The sequence below is a fragment of the Rattus norvegicus genome, chromosome 19 (assembly GCF_036323735.1).
Source record: "Rattus norvegicus strain BN/NHsdMcwi chromosome 19, GRCr8, whole genome shotgun sequence".
In the NCBI taxonomy this organism is placed as follows: Eukaryota; Metazoa; Chordata; class Mammalia; order Rodentia; family Muridae; genus Rattus; species Rattus norvegicus.
In genome coordinates this window covers 55,264,237-55,282,080 of record NC_086037.1, presented here as the reverse complement: position 1 = coordinate 55,282,080, position 17,844 = coordinate 55,264,237, and the positions used below count along the sequence as shown (strand labels likewise).

Sequence of the window (17,844 nt, the reverse complement as noted above, 5' to 3'; positions counted from 1 at the left end):
ACCAAGAAATACTGTATCCGATTTCTAAACTGAAAATGGGGAAATGGCTTAGTTGGTGTGTTACTTTGCACTCTGCTGTGGCAAACACCATGACCAAAGGCAATGTGGGGAGGACAGAGTTTATTGGGCTTACACGTCAGTCCACGTAACAGTCGGTCATGGAAGGAAGTCAGGGCAGGAACTCGAGGCGGAACCTGGAGGCAGGCACTGAAGCAGAGGCTGTGGTGAGATGCTTCTTACTGGTTTGCTCTCCTTGGCTCACTCAGCCTGCCATTTTACACATTCAGGGTTGTGCCTCCAGGCTGGCACCACTGAGCTCTCATGCCAATAATTAACCCAGAAAAATGCCCCAGAGGCTCGCCTACAGGTCAGTCTGATAGAAGCATTTTCTCAACTGAGATTCCCTCTTCCAAGATGACCTCAACTTGTGTCAAGTTAATATAAAAGTAGCCAGAACACTTTGTAAGCATGAGGCTCTGAGCTTGATCCCTGGCACTTATATGAAAAGATGGTTGTGGTGGTGTGTCCTTGTAGTCCCAAGTGCTGGGGGGGGGGGCAGGGTAAGTAGCGTCCCTGGGTATCTTAAGAGTTTTATTGCCATGGAGACACTATGACCACAACAACTCTTATAAAGAAAAACGTTAAATTGGGGCTGGCTTGTGGTTCAGAGGTTTAGTCCATTATCATCATGATAGGAAGCATGGCGGCATGCAGGCAGACGTGGTGCTGGAGAAGAAGCTAAGGATTCTACCTCTGGATCCATAGGCAGTAGGAAGAGAATATGAACCACTGGGCTTGGCTGGAGCCCACTCCCTGGAGACACACTTCCTCCAACAAAGCCACACCTATTGTAACAAGGCTATGTCTCCCAATAGTGCCACTCCCTATGGATCCAGCATTCAAACACACGAGTCTATGTGGCCCATTCCTATTCAAAATACCACACTGGGCTCACTGGCCAGTAGCCCAGTCTCACTGGTGAGCTCCAGGCCAATGGAAGAAACAGTCTTAAGGAGGAAGATGGTATTTCTAGGTATGACAAGATTATCTTCCTGAGTCTGTCGCAGGATGTTTGTTCATACCATGAACCCCACGATTGTGTTACTTACTGGGAAAAAAAACATGTTTCAGCCCTTAGCTCACACCTTTATTTACTCCCTCTGCTGGAATACAGACAGGACCTTAGTTCCAAACAACGAAGGTAAAGTTACGTTTGTAGAAAGAAGCACCCATGTTTGAAAGTGATGTCTAATTGAGTGGCAGACAAAGTGACAAATCAGAGGAAGATTTGACAAACCAGGGAAGCTACTTAAGAAAGCAGTGTGGAGACAGATTGGGAGGAGGAGGCAGTTTTCCCAGGACAGTTTTATAGAGACAGGTTGAAGAGAGAACAAGCTAGAGACAAGTGAAGACAATGAACCAGAAAATGAGAGGGGACCAGAAAAGTAGAACATATTGCTAGAGTTAGTTTGGGGCCGATGCAGTGAGAGGCCAAGAGAGAAGCCAGATTGAACCAGTTGTTTAGAGAGGAGTTGGAGCCAGAACAGCTGAGTTGAACAACTCTGAAGCCAGAGTTCAGGAAGAGCTAGAAAGGGTGAGCTTATTCAGCAGTAAGTCCCAGAGGCTGAAGACATTCTAGGCCCAGGCTAGAATGTACGGAGGCTAGAAGCTTCCAGGCCTAGGCCTAGGTTAGCAGACAGATGCAACAAGCTTTGGAGACGACATTTACCTCAGGCAAATAAAAAAATACAATTACAAGATTCCACATGTACACACACACACACACACACACACACACACACACACACACACACACGAAAGAAAGAGTACTCACCATAGGAAACATTCCCAAAGTGCAGAGCAGGGACATTAAAATGGAATGTAGGTCCAATCACACAGCCTCTGAAAGTCAAACACAAATTGGGGAAATAGGGAATGAGTGAAGGTAATGCTCAGAACTTGGAAGGGAAATACACACAATAAACAAACCTTGGTATGAGGTCAATAACAGAGTCTAAGAAGCCATAATTCGACAAGCCGTTACAGTAGCCATTGCAATAACTTTTCAGAGTGTGTGTGGTATATCTCTGTGGGCTCAGCATCTGTGTGCAAGAGTTTGCACGGGAGTATGGGACCCCAGCACCCTTATAAAAGCTGAGCAAGCAGGGAGGGGGGCTTGAACTATTAGCACTCAGGAGGTGGAGACAGGGAGTCCCTGGGGCATGACGTCTAGACTAACCAGAGTAGGTGAGCTTCAGGATCAGTGAGAGACCATGACTCATCAAATAAAGCAGAGAGTGATTGGGAAGCACACTGGCTGTCTCATTGGGCCTCCACATACATGTGTTCATGTGTGTTCACACACATGCAAACGTGAATGTATACACGTGTGTACCACACACTCATACACAAAATAGGTTTCCAGTTCTCAAACTCTAGGTAGGAAATGACTGTGGTTAGTGTATGTAACCTTTCCCCTACTAGTCACTAGGGAATTGGCAGTCAGTTTGCCAAACTAATGCTAAAAAAATAGTTAACTTGGATGAAGCATATACTCTGTCATCAACTCATCGAGAAACAAAAATTGGGAGAGATGGCTCAGTGGTTAAGAGCGTGTTCTGGCTGCTCTTGCGGAGGACTGGAGTCTAGCTCTCGGCACCCACGTAAGGTGGCTCACACGACCTACAACTTCAGGCCCAGGGAATCTTCTGCCTCCTGACTCTGGGACACCTGCACTCATGTGTGCACAGGTCCCCTATCATGTATACACATAAATAGTTAAGAAATAAATGAAATGCATATTGGGTCTTTGGAAGTGCCAGCCCTGTGAGCTAGCTTTCATCATGCTAGAAAATGCTATGCAGGCTACTAGGGAACAAAAATTATCAGTGTTCTCACTCAGTGGTGAACCCTATATACAAAAAACAAAACAAAACAAACAAAAAAAAAACCCTAACCTGACAAGCGAGATGTGCTCACTGGTACATTAGTGGCATGGCTGTTAGGGAGGTAACCAGTGAGCTTTTGGTTGGGATTTTAAGCTAGTTTCATAGGAGAAGAATTCATACCTGATACTGTGAGCTTGGTAAAATACCCCACGGTTGAGAGGTTGTAGGCTGTAGGTAGAAGCCAGCTACTGTTGTTTTACTAACTAGAGATGTTGTCAAACTACCTTCTAAGTATTGTACTTCTACCCATAGATCAGTGCTGCTACCAACATTGGCCAGAGAGAATGGACAGCCTTAAGAAGCTGTAGAAGCTTGATGAATGGATTCTCGCCTGGGCTTTCTAGAAAGACTCAGAGGTCTACCATCACCTTTAATTTGGTTCAGTTAAGACAAGGGTTGAGGTTCTAACCTACCAGTCTCTAAAATAATAAATCTATATCGTTTTAATCTACTAAATTTGTGGTAATCATTAACAGTCAAAGAGAGCTTAGATGGCAGGCATTCTTGTTTACTGGTTAAGCAGGAATCATGGTTCTCCATAATTGATATTTTACAAAATGTCTACAGCAAAGGTAAGGGCTGAATGATTTTTCCATACACATGGTGAGGCTTTCAATGTTTAGACACACAGAGACCTGCTATGCCACATGCGACACACTAAAGCCTTAGTAACGCCGGTGGCGGCTGGAGAAGTGGCTCTAATGGGCTGAGGCTTGTGGAGAAGTGGAGGGTGACCGCAACCAAGACCCAACATGACAAGCTGCAAGTCTAAAATCCGTTCTCATGACTCTATTTCATGCTGGTCATTTGAGATGGTTTCCAAAAGCCTGTCTGGTACTCAGCAGTCCGTGAAGATCCAACTGGGAATGAAGTCAAAGGAGCTCGCAACTTAGCCACTTGAGTTGGAAAAGACAGTTTTGGGGGCCAGAGTAACAAGCAGATCAAAAACTATATGAAATGAATGGGGAGAAAAGAAAGTAGGGAAAGAGCATGGGAAACCGCAGAAGGTCGTCGTTTAATCAGTGCAGAAGCTGAAAGGCACAGAGATAAATCACAGGCGATCAAAGGCTCTGGTCACCGAGAGAACTGTGACTAAATGATGCCACCTGGACTTGGATGTGGTCACACGAATTCTAACGGGATATTACCCAGCTGTCCAGCAACGAGAAAACCTGCTAATGGGATCATTTCAAAGACTAAGACTGATTGGATTAGCATTCGAGTGAGGCAATTTAAATTTCGAAGCATGTCTATGCAATAGATAAAACTTAATAAAATTACATGTGCCGGAAGAGAGAGAGAACGAGATTGCTCACTGGGATAGGATTTAAAACCCCATCAACTTCATATCATAGTTTATTCAATCACTTAAGACATTATGTCATGTAAGTAAATGATCATTAGAAAGAGCAAACATGTATTTGTTCTCTTATAAGGTATACTAGCCCAAAATACGTGGAGTCAGGACAGGGTACCTGATAATAAAAGGATAAGAAAAATTCTAGAATTTACACTATTAACTTCATAGGGATCACTTGAGACAGGGACCCCAAGAAAGGTTTTATCCCTCTAAGTAATATGTGAATCATAACAATAACACAGGGATGGAAACATGATCTTGCGTGTATTATTTTCATATAACTAGACATTTACTTGTGACACCAGTGGCTCATGGATTTCCTAATCATTGTGCAAAGTTTAATGTGCTAGAATACTTCAAACACATGCAGCACTCAGTGAGGGGAGGTAACGTGGCAAGGAAAGCTATGCAGGGGTTTTATTTTCCTCTCTTAGTAACTGGGAATCTGTTTAGGGATAAAGCTCCCAGCATTCTTTACATAATTGACTTTTCCTTTTCATTGAGGGAGATAAACATTAAAGAGACAGTGGAGTGGAAACTGGCAGGAAGTGGTCCAAGGGGGGTGGTGAGAGAGAGAGAGTGGGGGGAGAGAGAGAGAGAGAGAGAGAGAGAGAGAGAGAGACAGACAGACAGACAGAGACAGAGACAGAGACAGAGACAGACAGAGACAGAGAAAGAGAGAGACAGAGAAAGAGAGAGAGACTTAACCCCTGGAGAGAAACTGAGGTTTTAGTTCAAGTTGGCTTATGAGACTGTAAAATCCTACTATGCACAGTAGAGAACCTCAGGTCACCTTGACTGTCCACTCACTGCTAGTGACATGAACTTCTACTTTATGATATTGAGAAGAGGTTTGGGATTTTAAAAAAAATCAATCTGTGTGGCTAGAGAGACAGCTCCGTGGTTAAGAGCACCTGCTACTCCCTCAGAGAACTTGGGATCTGTTCCCAGCACCCAAGTTGAGCAGCTCACCGCTGCCTGTAACTTTAGCTCCAGAAGATCTGACACCTTCTTCTGACCTCTGCAAGCTCATGTGCATACACCTACAGGCGCTCATACACATAATTAAAAAAGTATACCCAGGGGCTGGAGAGATGGCTCAGTGGTTAAGAGCACTGACTGCTCTTCCAGAGGTCCTGAGTTCAATTCCCAGCAAATACATGGTGGCTCAAGACCATCTGTAATGGGATCTGATCCCCTCTTCTGGTGTACCTGAAGACAGCTACAGTGTACTCACATATACAATAAATAAAATCTTTTTTTAGAAAAAGTATATCCAGGAAATGACAGGACACTCATTTGATGTTTTAAATACAGTATCACTGAAACATAACTTACATACATTCACATCTCACCCACTTAAAGTGTACATACAAATCAACAGCATTTGTCTACCTACAGGATGTATCAAATGATAAGCCCAATTGTAGAACATGTTCGGTGCCCCAAAAGGAAACCCATGTTCCTTCCTGTCACCCTCCACTGTTTGTTATTCTGAACCTATTGATTTACATGGCTTTGCTCGTTTTCAACTTTTCATGGAATTGGAGTCATGTAATGTATGTTGTCTGCGTGTGCATGTGTTACATATGCATGTGACTGGCTGTTTTCACTGGTTGAGCTTTTAAGGCTCACCCACTATACCACGTCATAGCATGCAGCCATGTGTCTTTCTTTTGTTCACCCCATTTTGTGGCTGATAAAATTTCATGAATAGTGTATCATATTTTGCTTATCTTTGCCCAGTATAAATAATGATGCTATAAACATTCATGTACAAGTTTACATATGGGTGTATGCCTTCATTTCTTCTGAGTATATAAGCTGATAGACTTGTTGGATCAGTGTTCATTTATTTCAGGTAAGGACAGGATTATTATTTATACTGGCTGCAATGTCTTACATTTCCATCAGTATTCGTTTGTTTTCTCATTGCTATAATTAATATCTGTACAAAAAGCAACTTAAGAAAGGGAGCCATTATTTTGGCTCCCAGTTTAAGATCACAGCCCACCATGGTGGGGAAGGCATGGCAGCAGGAACATGAGGCTTCTTGTCACATTACATCTGCAGTTAGGGATCTTTCCCCTTCTCACTCAGCCTGAGATCCCAGCCCAGTTAGACTGGGTCTTTTTACCTCAATAAATGCAATCTAGAAACTCTACCCCAGACAGGTCTAGAAGTCTGTGTGCTAGGAGTTCTGGGTCTTGTTGACAGTCAGTACCAACTGTCACACCATCACCAACATGCGCACACTCCAAGGCTCCAAATCCTTGCCGGTGCTCATTCTCCATTTTGTTGCCTATAACCAGCCACACGATGTTGCGGTGGACTCTCTTGATATACATGTCCCCAACCATGATATCGCTCAGACCTCTATGCTTTTTGAGATCAGTGTCTTAAAAGCTTGGTGTGGCTTTAAACTTCATTATTTATATTCTTATTCATTGTTTCTGAATATATTGGTTAGAATTCCCTTATCAGATATGCGAATTGCAAATACAGTCTCCCACTTGGCTCAGTAGTGCACACCGAAGCACACATCTTCTTACGCTTTGATGAAGTCACTTTATTTACTTGCCTTTGTTTGCTTGTGCTTAGGTGTCTTGTCTGAGGCACCACTGTCTAATCCAAAGCCATGCATATCTATGTGTGCCTGCTGTGAGCAGTCTCATAGCATCGGCTCTTGAGTTTGGGTCTCTGATTCATGCTGAGGAAATGTCTGTATATTATTAAGCTCTTGATCTCTTTTCCTTTTCAAATCACGGAACCCTGGCGGGTTTTGGCAAATGCCCTTTTATATGTGCTGAAGATAACCTTTTGGATTTCTCTTTTATTCTGTGGTATTACACGTCACTAATGTTATGCCATGCTGGCTTATTTTGCTATGTGATCCAGCCTTGACTTTCTGGAGGTAAAAAATCCCCCTGATCCTGGTGTTTAATCTTTTTATAGGTTGGTTTGGTGCTTTGTTGTTAAGGATTATTGCTGTCCATAGTCATAAAGGCTGTTCTTTGTCTTAAACCCACAAAAGAGCAGACCTGTAAGCATCTGCACTGTGTGTTTGTGGGGAACCATGTTGGCTGCTGGGTGTTGTCAGAGGATACGATTCTTGACAATGTATTTTGATATCAAGAAGTCAGAAAGTTTGATCTGCTGATGGATGATAAAGGACCCTCAAGGGACCGGATGAACAACTTGCCATGAGATGTGAGGTGTGAGTTGTTAGGGATACAAGAAATGGGCTGATTGCTCATGCTGTGGAAAGGTGCCCCCCACCCTTCTCATGTGGTACAGATGCTGAAGGGTGTAAGCTATGGATCACTGCAAGTCTGCTGCACCTTCTGGAGGACTCTGTGCTTTCAACTGTTTGTGAAACAACTCTAATTTTTAATAGTTTTTCAAAGACAGGGTCTCGTGGAGCCCAGGTTGACCTCCAACTTGCCATGTAGCCAAAGATGATCTTGAACTCCTAATCCTCCTGCCTCTACCTCCCAAGTCCTGGGATGACAGACGTGCAACACCATGCCTGAATGGATTTCTAATATTATAACAAGCATGGATAATTGGGGAAAATTATAGATGGCTTAAGAGTGTTTCAGATAAGCCTTGAGATTTTAAGAAAATCCTAATTGAGATGGGCTAAGTCCCCAGGCATGGTGTGAGGTATGACCATCTGCCTTCCTTAGTTATTAAGGACTGTCTGCAACAACAGCAGCAGCAGCAGCAGCAGCAGCAGCAGCAGCAGCAGCAGCAGCAGCAGCAGCAGCAACAACCACCACCACCACCACCAAAAACTGAACAGGAAATGATAGAAATTCATTTCTGTCCTTGGAAGGTGGGCCTTGGCAATAGTTGTTTTTTTCCCCAAGGGTTTCTGGCTTTAGCTGTAGATGGCATCTCTACTTTGTGTCCTTTTCTGTATGTCTATGCCCTAATCTTCACTTCTAATCCACTTCTATTGGATTACAGTCCAACCCTATGACCTCATCCTAACCTAATTACCTACTTAAGGGTCTCATCTCCAAGAACAGTCGCATTCTGAGATGCTAAGACTCAATATCTGAAAGTCTGGGGACACAATCTAGACAATAACAGGAGTTCTTGAGGTGAGTTTAAGAATAAAAGGTTTGAGAATAAAAGCCTTTGAGCTGATCTTGAGATTCTAAATTTTTAGTAGATATCATGAGATCAATACTTTTTTTTTTTTTTACAAAAACAACATCATGTCTCCTTCCTTTGCTATCCCAGGCTCCAAGAGACACATCAGTTTGTAGAAGGGTGGGCCCTGATATCAGCCATCATAAGAGAGATTTTCATGTATTTAAAGACCCTCTTGTGACCAGCATCCAGAGTCGGGCAGCTGTGTTTTGAAGGTGTGATCTTTCTATTTGGGAGAAATGGCCTTTTTAAACAGTAATGGTCAATATCATCTTATTGGGCTGCAAAAACAGACTTTTTTTCAAAACCCAAGGACAAGTTCTATTCATGACTATCAGTTACCACAAACAGCGAGAAAAGCCCCCCAAAAAACTTCTGTCATAAAAGCTGTAGGTGTCTAGTCTTGGCAAACAAACTAATAAGTGGTCACTTGGGCAGTGCTTGAGAGCATTAAAAATAAGACTGTTTACAGAATTTCCATATGATGAAAATGAATGAGAAGGTTTAGAGAAACTGTGAGAATAGGCAGAGCTGTTGTCAAGGAGACAGGTTGATTCCTGGAGCTACCACAATAACTCGTTTTCTCCAAACAGCTTAAAACACAAGGTGTATGTAGTCCACGCAATACCACTGGGACCTCCAGTCATACAATCATTTCATTGCTACTTCATAACTATAATTTTGCTACTGTTGTGAATTGCAATGTAAATATTTGATATGTAGGATATCTGGTATGCCATCCTCAAAGTAGTCACGACCCACAGGTTGAGAACCACTGAGTTTAAATCCTTATCTGATAGGTGATAACTTACAGGAAAACCAGATGTCAAGGTAGTGTATCTGCATCCACATTACAGGGACATCCGATGTGGAAAGAAACTCTGGTGGGCATTTAAAACATTCCCCTGGGCTGAGGCTTCATATCAACAATTATGAACATCTAAGTTACGAGCTAATTTTTGTAGCTCTAGAAAGTGTAAGGGAAAACTCCAGGCAGTGTCTACCTTAGTTACGAATGTACCATACCGAATGGTCAGTTTCACGGGCTCAGGGGACCCGTTGACATCGATCAGGAACTCTTCTTCGAAGTGCCCCAGGCTGGTGGAACTGAAGGCGATCTGGACGGCTTGGACCCCACTCGGTTCAATGATGCCTTCTTTAGGATTGAAAACAAAGCAGGCCCCCAAGGCTGAAGTTTTGGGGATGACGTTGAAGAGGGCATCGATGCTGCCTTTGTTGGAAAGGATCGCCTGTGTCGGGAAAGTCAGACATGGTCAGGTCAAGAGGACAGCGGTCAGTTTTCATGTAAATACACGATGTATTATTCAGCGTCAGGGAAACCCTCAGGAGTTATGACCAAGGGAAACTCTTGGGAGAACTCAGTTGTCTGATGTCTTAAATGCTTGAAGATTGGGCTCCTACGTCGCAAGGTCATTTTATGCTTTTGGTGTTCTCTTTAGTTAGTTGGGGCTTAGTGATGGTTCGGAGACTAGAGTGGACGTTGTTCTTACAGAGGATGCCAGGTCCACTCTTGGAACCCATGTTGGGAGGCTCCTGCCTACCTGAACTCTACCTTACCAGAACCCGCACCTACAGACTCACACGCACCACCTCCACATACACAATTAAAAATGTAAAAGAAAATCTTTAGGTTTGTCATTTGAATTATACTCATACCATTAAAAGACCGGCTATAGTCATATCTATGAATGAAGACTCTTGGACTACCTTTTAAATATTCTCTCTAAAGTAGATATAAAAAGGTAGATGATTCTTTCTCATGCACGAGGAAACTGAGGTAAAGTACGGGCTGTAAAAAGAAGCAAGCAAGTCAGGATGGAGCAGCATCAACTGCCTCGGAGGCTGCATATCAGGTGTCACCTAGGACTCCAGATGGCAAGTGTTCTCTCTGTGGTGCTGTGAGAATTCACCCTCCTGGAGTTGCTCATCTCAGACACCCTTGGATGAGTGGCTGTTTGGGGATTCTTATGCAAGCAATCATTTTACTATAGACGCTCTATTCCTGTATGCTGGTGTCCCGGTTTCATGCTCGTGCCTGTATCTGATGGCACAGTAGCTCTGAGTGTGCATATGAGGAGCTCACACTGGCGTGCAGAGTCCTCCGCAGCTGGTCCCACCCACACCTCACCATTAGTGTGCATGAACCTGTGCTATGGCTGCGCTGTTCTATTCTGGGCCTGCAAAGGTACTGCTCTTTGTTCCCTGACAACTCTGCCTTTACCTCTGAAGGGTGACTGGCTTCCTCTCTAGAAATGTAGGGACATCCCTTAACTGACACTGGAGGTTAGTCAAAGCGAGCTATAACTATCTGTCCTCCCCATACCAACACAGAGACTGGTCATAACTCTATCTATGGAATACCTCTTAAATGTTCTCTACAAGCAAACAAACAGGTGCATTTGCACAAGGAGGCTTAGGGTGAGTGCCTGAAGACATCCAGAAACTTATTAGGAAAATGTGAAGGACCCGAGGAACGTGATGAGGAATGCTGGGACATACTGGAAACCAAGGAAGGAGCCCCATGAATGTGAAATGTGGACAGAGGTCAGCAGAAGGGGCTCTATGAAATGAGCTTGGGGTCTTATGTGTGATGAGAAGTCACCTTGACCTTGAAAAGAGTGATTGTGATGGGATGTGGTTACAGAACACAGAGGACAATGTCCGGGGAGGGAGAGGTGCAGACGAGGTGTGGCTAGCTAGCTCCTGCTTTGGTGTAAGTGCTGAAGGGTGAGGAAGGGGGTGTCTGAGAGGAGGGGAGAACCCAGGGCCCTGTCCAGAGGAAGCTCACAGCACACTCATGTGGCTCTATTGCTTTGTCAGGACAGTGTGCTAGGTGGCCGAGGAGATCAGCTATGGTTAGGGGCTGAGGAGACTAAGCTCAGAGGCTCAGGCTGCTCTGGACAGAAAGCTGTGTCCCCTGCAGAGGAACACAGCTACTTCTGCCAGTGGCAGATAACCGGTGTGCCAAAACAAAACCATAAATAAGGTTGCTTGCTGCCTGGCTCACCATTTTATGTCTATTTCCAAACTCTCCTGTTTAAAGGTTCTTGGTAGTTTGAATTGTGCTTCCACCCTTTTCTCTTTTAAAGAGACAACATAGGAAAAAATGATTATTTTTGGACTTGGAAGACAAAGGGCCTAGGTTCAAATCTCAGATTTGCACTTGACTTCCTAGCTAAGCCTTTTTAGACAAACTCCCTAATTTCTCTAGGCCCCACTTCCCCATCTGCCCTCTTCAACATCTCATATTGTTAGGAGAGTAAATTTGTTAGTTTGTAGAATTGTAAAAGGTACCTGGCAACAGAGTTTACAAATCAAAGTGACACTTACATCTCTATTGCCCAATACTGTGGGCACAGAGTTTACCTGCATTTAAAGGGTAGCTTCCATATGCTGGTAGTAACTCGTAGGGTACTCTTTTTTTTGTTAATTTACTCTTTGACATGTTCATACACATATACAATATATCTTGGTTACATGAACAACCCTGGAGGCCACTTTCTAAAGCAGAGGGTCTCAACCTGTGGGTCACCCTTTGGGGAATGAATGAACCTTCCACTGGGGTCTACTAAGACCATTGGAAAACACAGATATTTACATAATGATTCAAAGAGTAACAAAATTTCAGTTACTAAATAGCAAGGAAAATATTTTTTGTGAGTGGGGGCCACCACACCGTGAGGAACTGTATTGAAGGGTGGCAGCATGAGGAAGGTTGAGAACCATTGGTCTAAGGCACTCGTGGCCTTTGTTGTTCTCTCTCTAGACACAGGCTCTCTCTCTCTCTCGCTCTCTCTCTCTCTCTCTCTCTCTCTCTCTCTGTGTGCGTGTGTGTGTGCGCGCGCGCGTGTGTGTGTTTTCTGTTGGTGTGTGCCTGCATATGCAGATGCATGCACGTCTGTGTGCCTGTGCCTATGGAGGCCAGAGGTCACACCCAGTACCCTCCTCAATTACTCTCCACCTTATTCATTGACACGGAGCCACTCACTCAGCCTGGAGTTCACTGCTTTAGCAAGACTAGCTGGATCATCCAGGGATCTTCCCATCTCCATCTCCCCAGCGCTAGGATTACAGGGAAATGCCACCATGACCAGGGTTTTACATGGGTTCCAGGGATCTGACCTCAGGTCCTCATGCTTGCCCAGCAAGCCTTTTCCTGACAGAGGCATCTCCCAGCCTGGCCCTCTACCTCGGGGAGTATGATGTCATTCTCTTACTCCTGGCAAAGAAACATCTGCTTATGAAAACTGAATCCAGCTGACAGCTCGGGACGCCGTCCTGAGTCTCTTACCCCTGAGGTCCAACTCTTGGGAGAGGGGATCACTTAAACTAGAACTTGACCTCCTGTTGGTTTGACCCTGGATTGCGTTGGGGAGCACTACATACTCCTGGGATTATAACTGTTTCCTTGTGCATCGCCGAGCTCAGCAGTGACTAAGGTCAGTAGCTAGCCATCCAGATTTCTCAAGGAGGTAATATAATAAATTAGGAGACGCGGTGGTGCATCAGCTTCGAAGATTCAGCATCGGAGATGCCAAGGGTGCAAAATCTCCCCACAGACGCGCCTTACCACCTCCCTCTGCCGCCCTCGCCTCTGTCCAATCCGATGCCTCGCCTCACTGAATACCTTGGCTGGCTGGGGTTTGCTCTGCAGTTAAAATCTGGACATGCTTATTCATTTGCTAAAAAAAAAAATCATTGTTATACGCAGGGAAACCATATCCGCTTTGCATTTGTCTGTTCCTGGCGTGGCATCCATAAAGTGCAATCTGTAAGGTGTAAGGAGGATTCGTGTGGGATAAATTACGCAAGCAACATCGATGAATGAGGAAAATCATTTCTTCCTCTGCTTTGGAGAGTTTTCTCTCAAGAGCACACAGCGTAGAATAATGCAGGAGCTGGCTGTCTGTGGAGCTCTCTCAGGCTCAATCGCGGATCCTGACATCAACATCTGGGTGCCTTCGCTTTGCCTCATTTGGCCCTGTTACCCCGGCGAGTGTGGGGATGAAGTACCCGTCTCCATGCCATGTAGGCCCTTCTTGTAGATGGGACCGGCCTGGTGTGGAAAGATGAGGTGCTGGGAACCGCAGGACTGAAAGACCAGCAAAACATGCCCTATTCCCAGAGGGATCAGTGACCCGGTGCCTGTGACGTTCTCAAGCTGAGTGACTTGGCCTAGTTTCTTACACCTATGGCAGTCAGGGTTGCCACCCATCTCCTCTTCTGCCATGGTGACTGTACTCTCTGTCCTCCCGTGTAGACCCACACATTAGAACGGGATAGTAATATGCTATCTGCAGTCTTCGGAGAGCTTTCTCCTTCAGCCAGCGTGCTACAGGGGAGGCTTCAGTTTTGCAGCCATGTGCAGGAAGTGAATGCTGTGGTTCCAGACTCTGCACTGGAGGAGAGTATCTGCTGAACCTTCACCCCATGCTTTATCTATCATTAACCTAAGAAGAAAATGACTCTAAACCCCAAACAACTTGGCCAGAAAATGGGAGGAGCAACTGTCCGTGCTCCACAGGATTATTTCTGCAGGGACTGAGTGGAGACTTTAGTCAAAGCACCAGCTTTACCAACATCCCCTGAGGGCAGAATTATAGAGGGACTGACCACATGCACCTGGTATTTCTCATGACAGAAGAATAATAAATCCTACCTTCCACAGTTCTGAAAGGTTTGGAGATTATACACACACACACATGCACACACACATACACACACACATACACACACACACAAACACACACACATACATACATACACACACAAACACACACACATGCACACACACATGCACACACATACACACACATGCACAATACATACATGCACACACACATACACACATATGCATGCACACACATGCACACATACATACACATATTCACACACACACAAGCACATACACATACACACACATGCACACACACATGCACACACATGCATGTGCACACACACATGCACGCACACACATGCACACACACATGTGCGTGCGTACACACAAAAGCACACACACATACACACATGTGCACACACACAAGCATACACACATGCACACACACGTATGTACACACATACACAAACATGCACACACACACAAACACGCGCGCACACACACACACACACATGCACACATAGACACGCACACACACAAAGAGCCTGACAGTTACAGATCACGTATTAAATAATTGCTTGCCTTATTTCGCTAAGATACAAACATTTGCAATTTAGGAGTTCCCTAAAACCAAGTTTCCATGGTGGCTACTTGCATATATATGTAATGTATAGGAAGGTGTGTGACAATGGTGTGTAAGTATATGTTGACCAACAAGGTGACACTGGAGTGACTTTGACTCTGAAGGGACCATAAGTTCATATTAGAAACTTCTGATTTCTGCTTAATTGGGAAGACAGAGCACAACGCTCTCCTTCGGAAAAGTGATGATTGGTTTTTAAAACACGGATTGGGAGAGAGAGGATCGAGAGGAGATCCTGAAGTGTGAAAACTGCTACTCTCGTTAGGACATTCTCGAAAATGCAAAAGGCTCTCTCTCCTCTGATCTGTAGGATTTATGTTGTCCTGGAACAAGTACTCGACAGATGGGGTGCTGTATTTATGGTTTTTCCCTCTGCGGTCTACAAATTGAGAAGGAGAAAGCCAATTAAATTACAGTGCTGACAAGCTTTAGTGTTTGACAAGATAGAAGAATGGGAGACGATATTCTACTTTGACTAGGAGAGAGGTTAGACTTGGGGCAGAAAAAACACATCAAAAGAAGCAGAGGGGGAAAAGGCAGGTACTGTGGGAAGCCTCAGTGAGCAGTAGGGTGGTGCCCACCTCATAGCAGTGGGCAGATCCAATGAAAACTTTGCCAATGTCCAGTAATTCGAAGTTGAAGTGAATCTTGGGCCCCATTCCTTCTCCTCTGATTCGGAGGGGCAAGCGGATCTCTCGGCCTATAAAAAGAAATTCTGACTTTATTACCCCAGACAGTGCTTTCTTATCCCAGGCCACCCAAAGCTTATTACCAACGTGAAGCACGAAGCTTCTTAAATAGCCCTCAGTCCTGTTCGGTGCCGAGGGAACAACAATCTAACTAAGGTGGAGGTCATCTCTTGTCTTTAGGAAACGGTAATATCGCTAGGTTCTTACCTTTAACGAACAGCTTACAAAGCAATTTGGGCTGACATTTTATCAGGGAAAAGACAATTAAGAAAGTTAACCTCCGGGTACGGAAAGGCAAATGCTATGTGTTCTCACGCCTGTGCAGATGCTAAAACTGGCTCCACTGCAGCTGAGGGCAGAGGAACGATTAGCAGAGGTGGAGCAGGGCAGAGAGCAGGGAGGACAGCGAAGACAGTCAGATGGGGTGGGGCTACAGCTCAGCAGAAGAGGGCAGAACGGTCAGCACTAGATCCCGTGTCACATCTCCAGCACGCCCTCCTCTGTTTCTCGCTCTTCCACAGACACACACAGACAGACAGACAGACAGACAGACACACACACACACACACACACACACACACACACAAGTTCTAGTGTTCCATGGCACAGCAGGCAAGCCAGAATGCATTGTTTATTTCAAAACGCTAAAAGACAGGATTTTGGATACTAAAACACAGATGATAAATGGCTGAGACAATGGAAGAACTCATACCTTGATTAGAGCATAGAACACTGCATTTATGTATCCAAATATCATGTTGTACCATGTGGTTAGTATATATACAATCATTGCATCAATTAAAACAATTTATTTAATCAAGCCCTTAGCAATTTTAATAAAGCAAGGTGGCACTCTGAATCTGAGGAGGTGACCAGCGATTGACCACCAAGTGGAAGCCACCACAAGATGCTAAGGGACACTGTTTTGATCTAGATTTAGAAAGACCCAGAGAACTAGCCATCTAACTTTATGGATCTGACCCAGACTCCTACACTTTACAGGACTTTTTCTACCTCATTCCACAGAGGCCATGGGATGACCTCAGATGTCCGTGTCTTAACATATTCCCAACAGACCCAGAGCTAACAAAGGGTTATAGAATGTGGAAATATCCTCACTAGATATATGAGATTAATTAGCAATTACCGGGTATATAGAAAGTCATAACTCTACCATCTTAAAATAATTATTGTCAACATTGGGGTGCCTATTGTCTGTGATTAATTATATATCAAAGCAACTGTTGATATAAATGAGTGGGAGCATAAATTACATATCACTTTGTACCTGATTTTTTTCACTTAAGATATAGCTGAATAGGGCTGCATTACTGCTTTCCTCCCTCAGCACCTTGCATGGTATTTCCTAGCACCATTTCTAAACTGCAGAAAGGAAGCTGTTCTAGTTGTCTAAATCCTGTGTCCTAAGCGTGCTGCGCCTTCGGCAACAGATGCCCACCTCCAACTCCTGAGAGGCAGCCAAGGGGCTACACCAACGACTCAAGAGGGGGTTTCTTGTGACTGGGACTGGATGTTTTTCAGTCTATGGTGCTTGTCTGGGATCATTGTCAGCCCAAGAGGTTTAATTTGTGTGTGTGTCCATGCGCGCGTGGTGTTATTTGTCCCTTGTCCCACCTTCTCTGTACTGATTGGCCTTCTTTCTCCCCAGTTGTAGCCCCTCCCACTTTCCATTCCTCATTGTATACCACCTCTATATTGCTATTCCCCACCCAACCCCAACCCTTGCCGCTACCTGCCTACAGTACTAGCTTGGTTTCCATGGTTACTCCACAGTGTCTACTCACATCTGAGGATCTGGAGCTGGGAACCACAGATGAGAGAACACATTTGGCACTGGTCTTTCTAGGTCCAGGATACCCCATTCAATATGAGCTATTCTAGGTCCATCCATTTACCTGTAAATTTCAGGATCTAACTTTTCTCGATAACTGAATATTACTCCATTGAGTACATATGGCGTTTTCATTGTCCATTCATCTGTTGAAGGACATCTTTTTTTTCCCCCATATCTAGCTCTTGTGAGCAGAGTTGGCAATGAACACTGTTGAGCAAAATGTCTATGACATAGGATGTTGAGTCCTTTGGGCATAAGACAAGGAATGATACAGATGGGTCACATGGAGGGTTTATTTTTACTTCTTTTTTTTTTTTTTGAGAGTTCTCCATAATTATTTCCAGAGTGGCAGCACCAATTTGAATTCCCGCCAACAGTGAATGAAAGTTCCTATATTTCCACGACCTTGTCAGCAAAACAACCAGTGGATCCTAGCCATTCTGGTTTTGCTTCTTTGCTTGTTCGTTCAGTTGGTTCGTTGAGATTTTGTGTTTGTTGTTGTTGTTTTGAGTTAGGGCTTCTTTGTGCAGCCCTGGCTGTCCTGGGACTG

At 44.5% G+C, this 17,844-nt stretch overlaps 1 protein-coding gene across 9 annotated transcripts in view; it reads right to left on the bottom strand.

Moving 5' to 3' along the window:
• The window catches only part of Hydin (Hydin, axonemal central pair apparatus protein), a 346,279-nt gene that overhangs the window by 210,580 nt on the left and 117,855 nt on the right, over positions 1–17,844 (bottom strand). For all 9 annotated transcript variants that reach the window (XM_039098232.2, XM_039098235.2, XM_039098234.2 and 6 more), the window contains exons 11-13: positions 15,332–15,450; positions 9,496–9,719; positions 1,835–1,902 (exon numbers count right to left, since the gene is read on the bottom strand). In XM_039098232.2, coding sequence (XP_038954160.1) covers positions 1,835–1,902; positions 9,496–9,719; positions 15,332–15,450 — 411 coding nt within the window. The remainder of the gene's footprint in view (positions 1–1,834; positions 1,903–9,495; positions 9,720–15,331; positions 15,451–17,844) is intronic.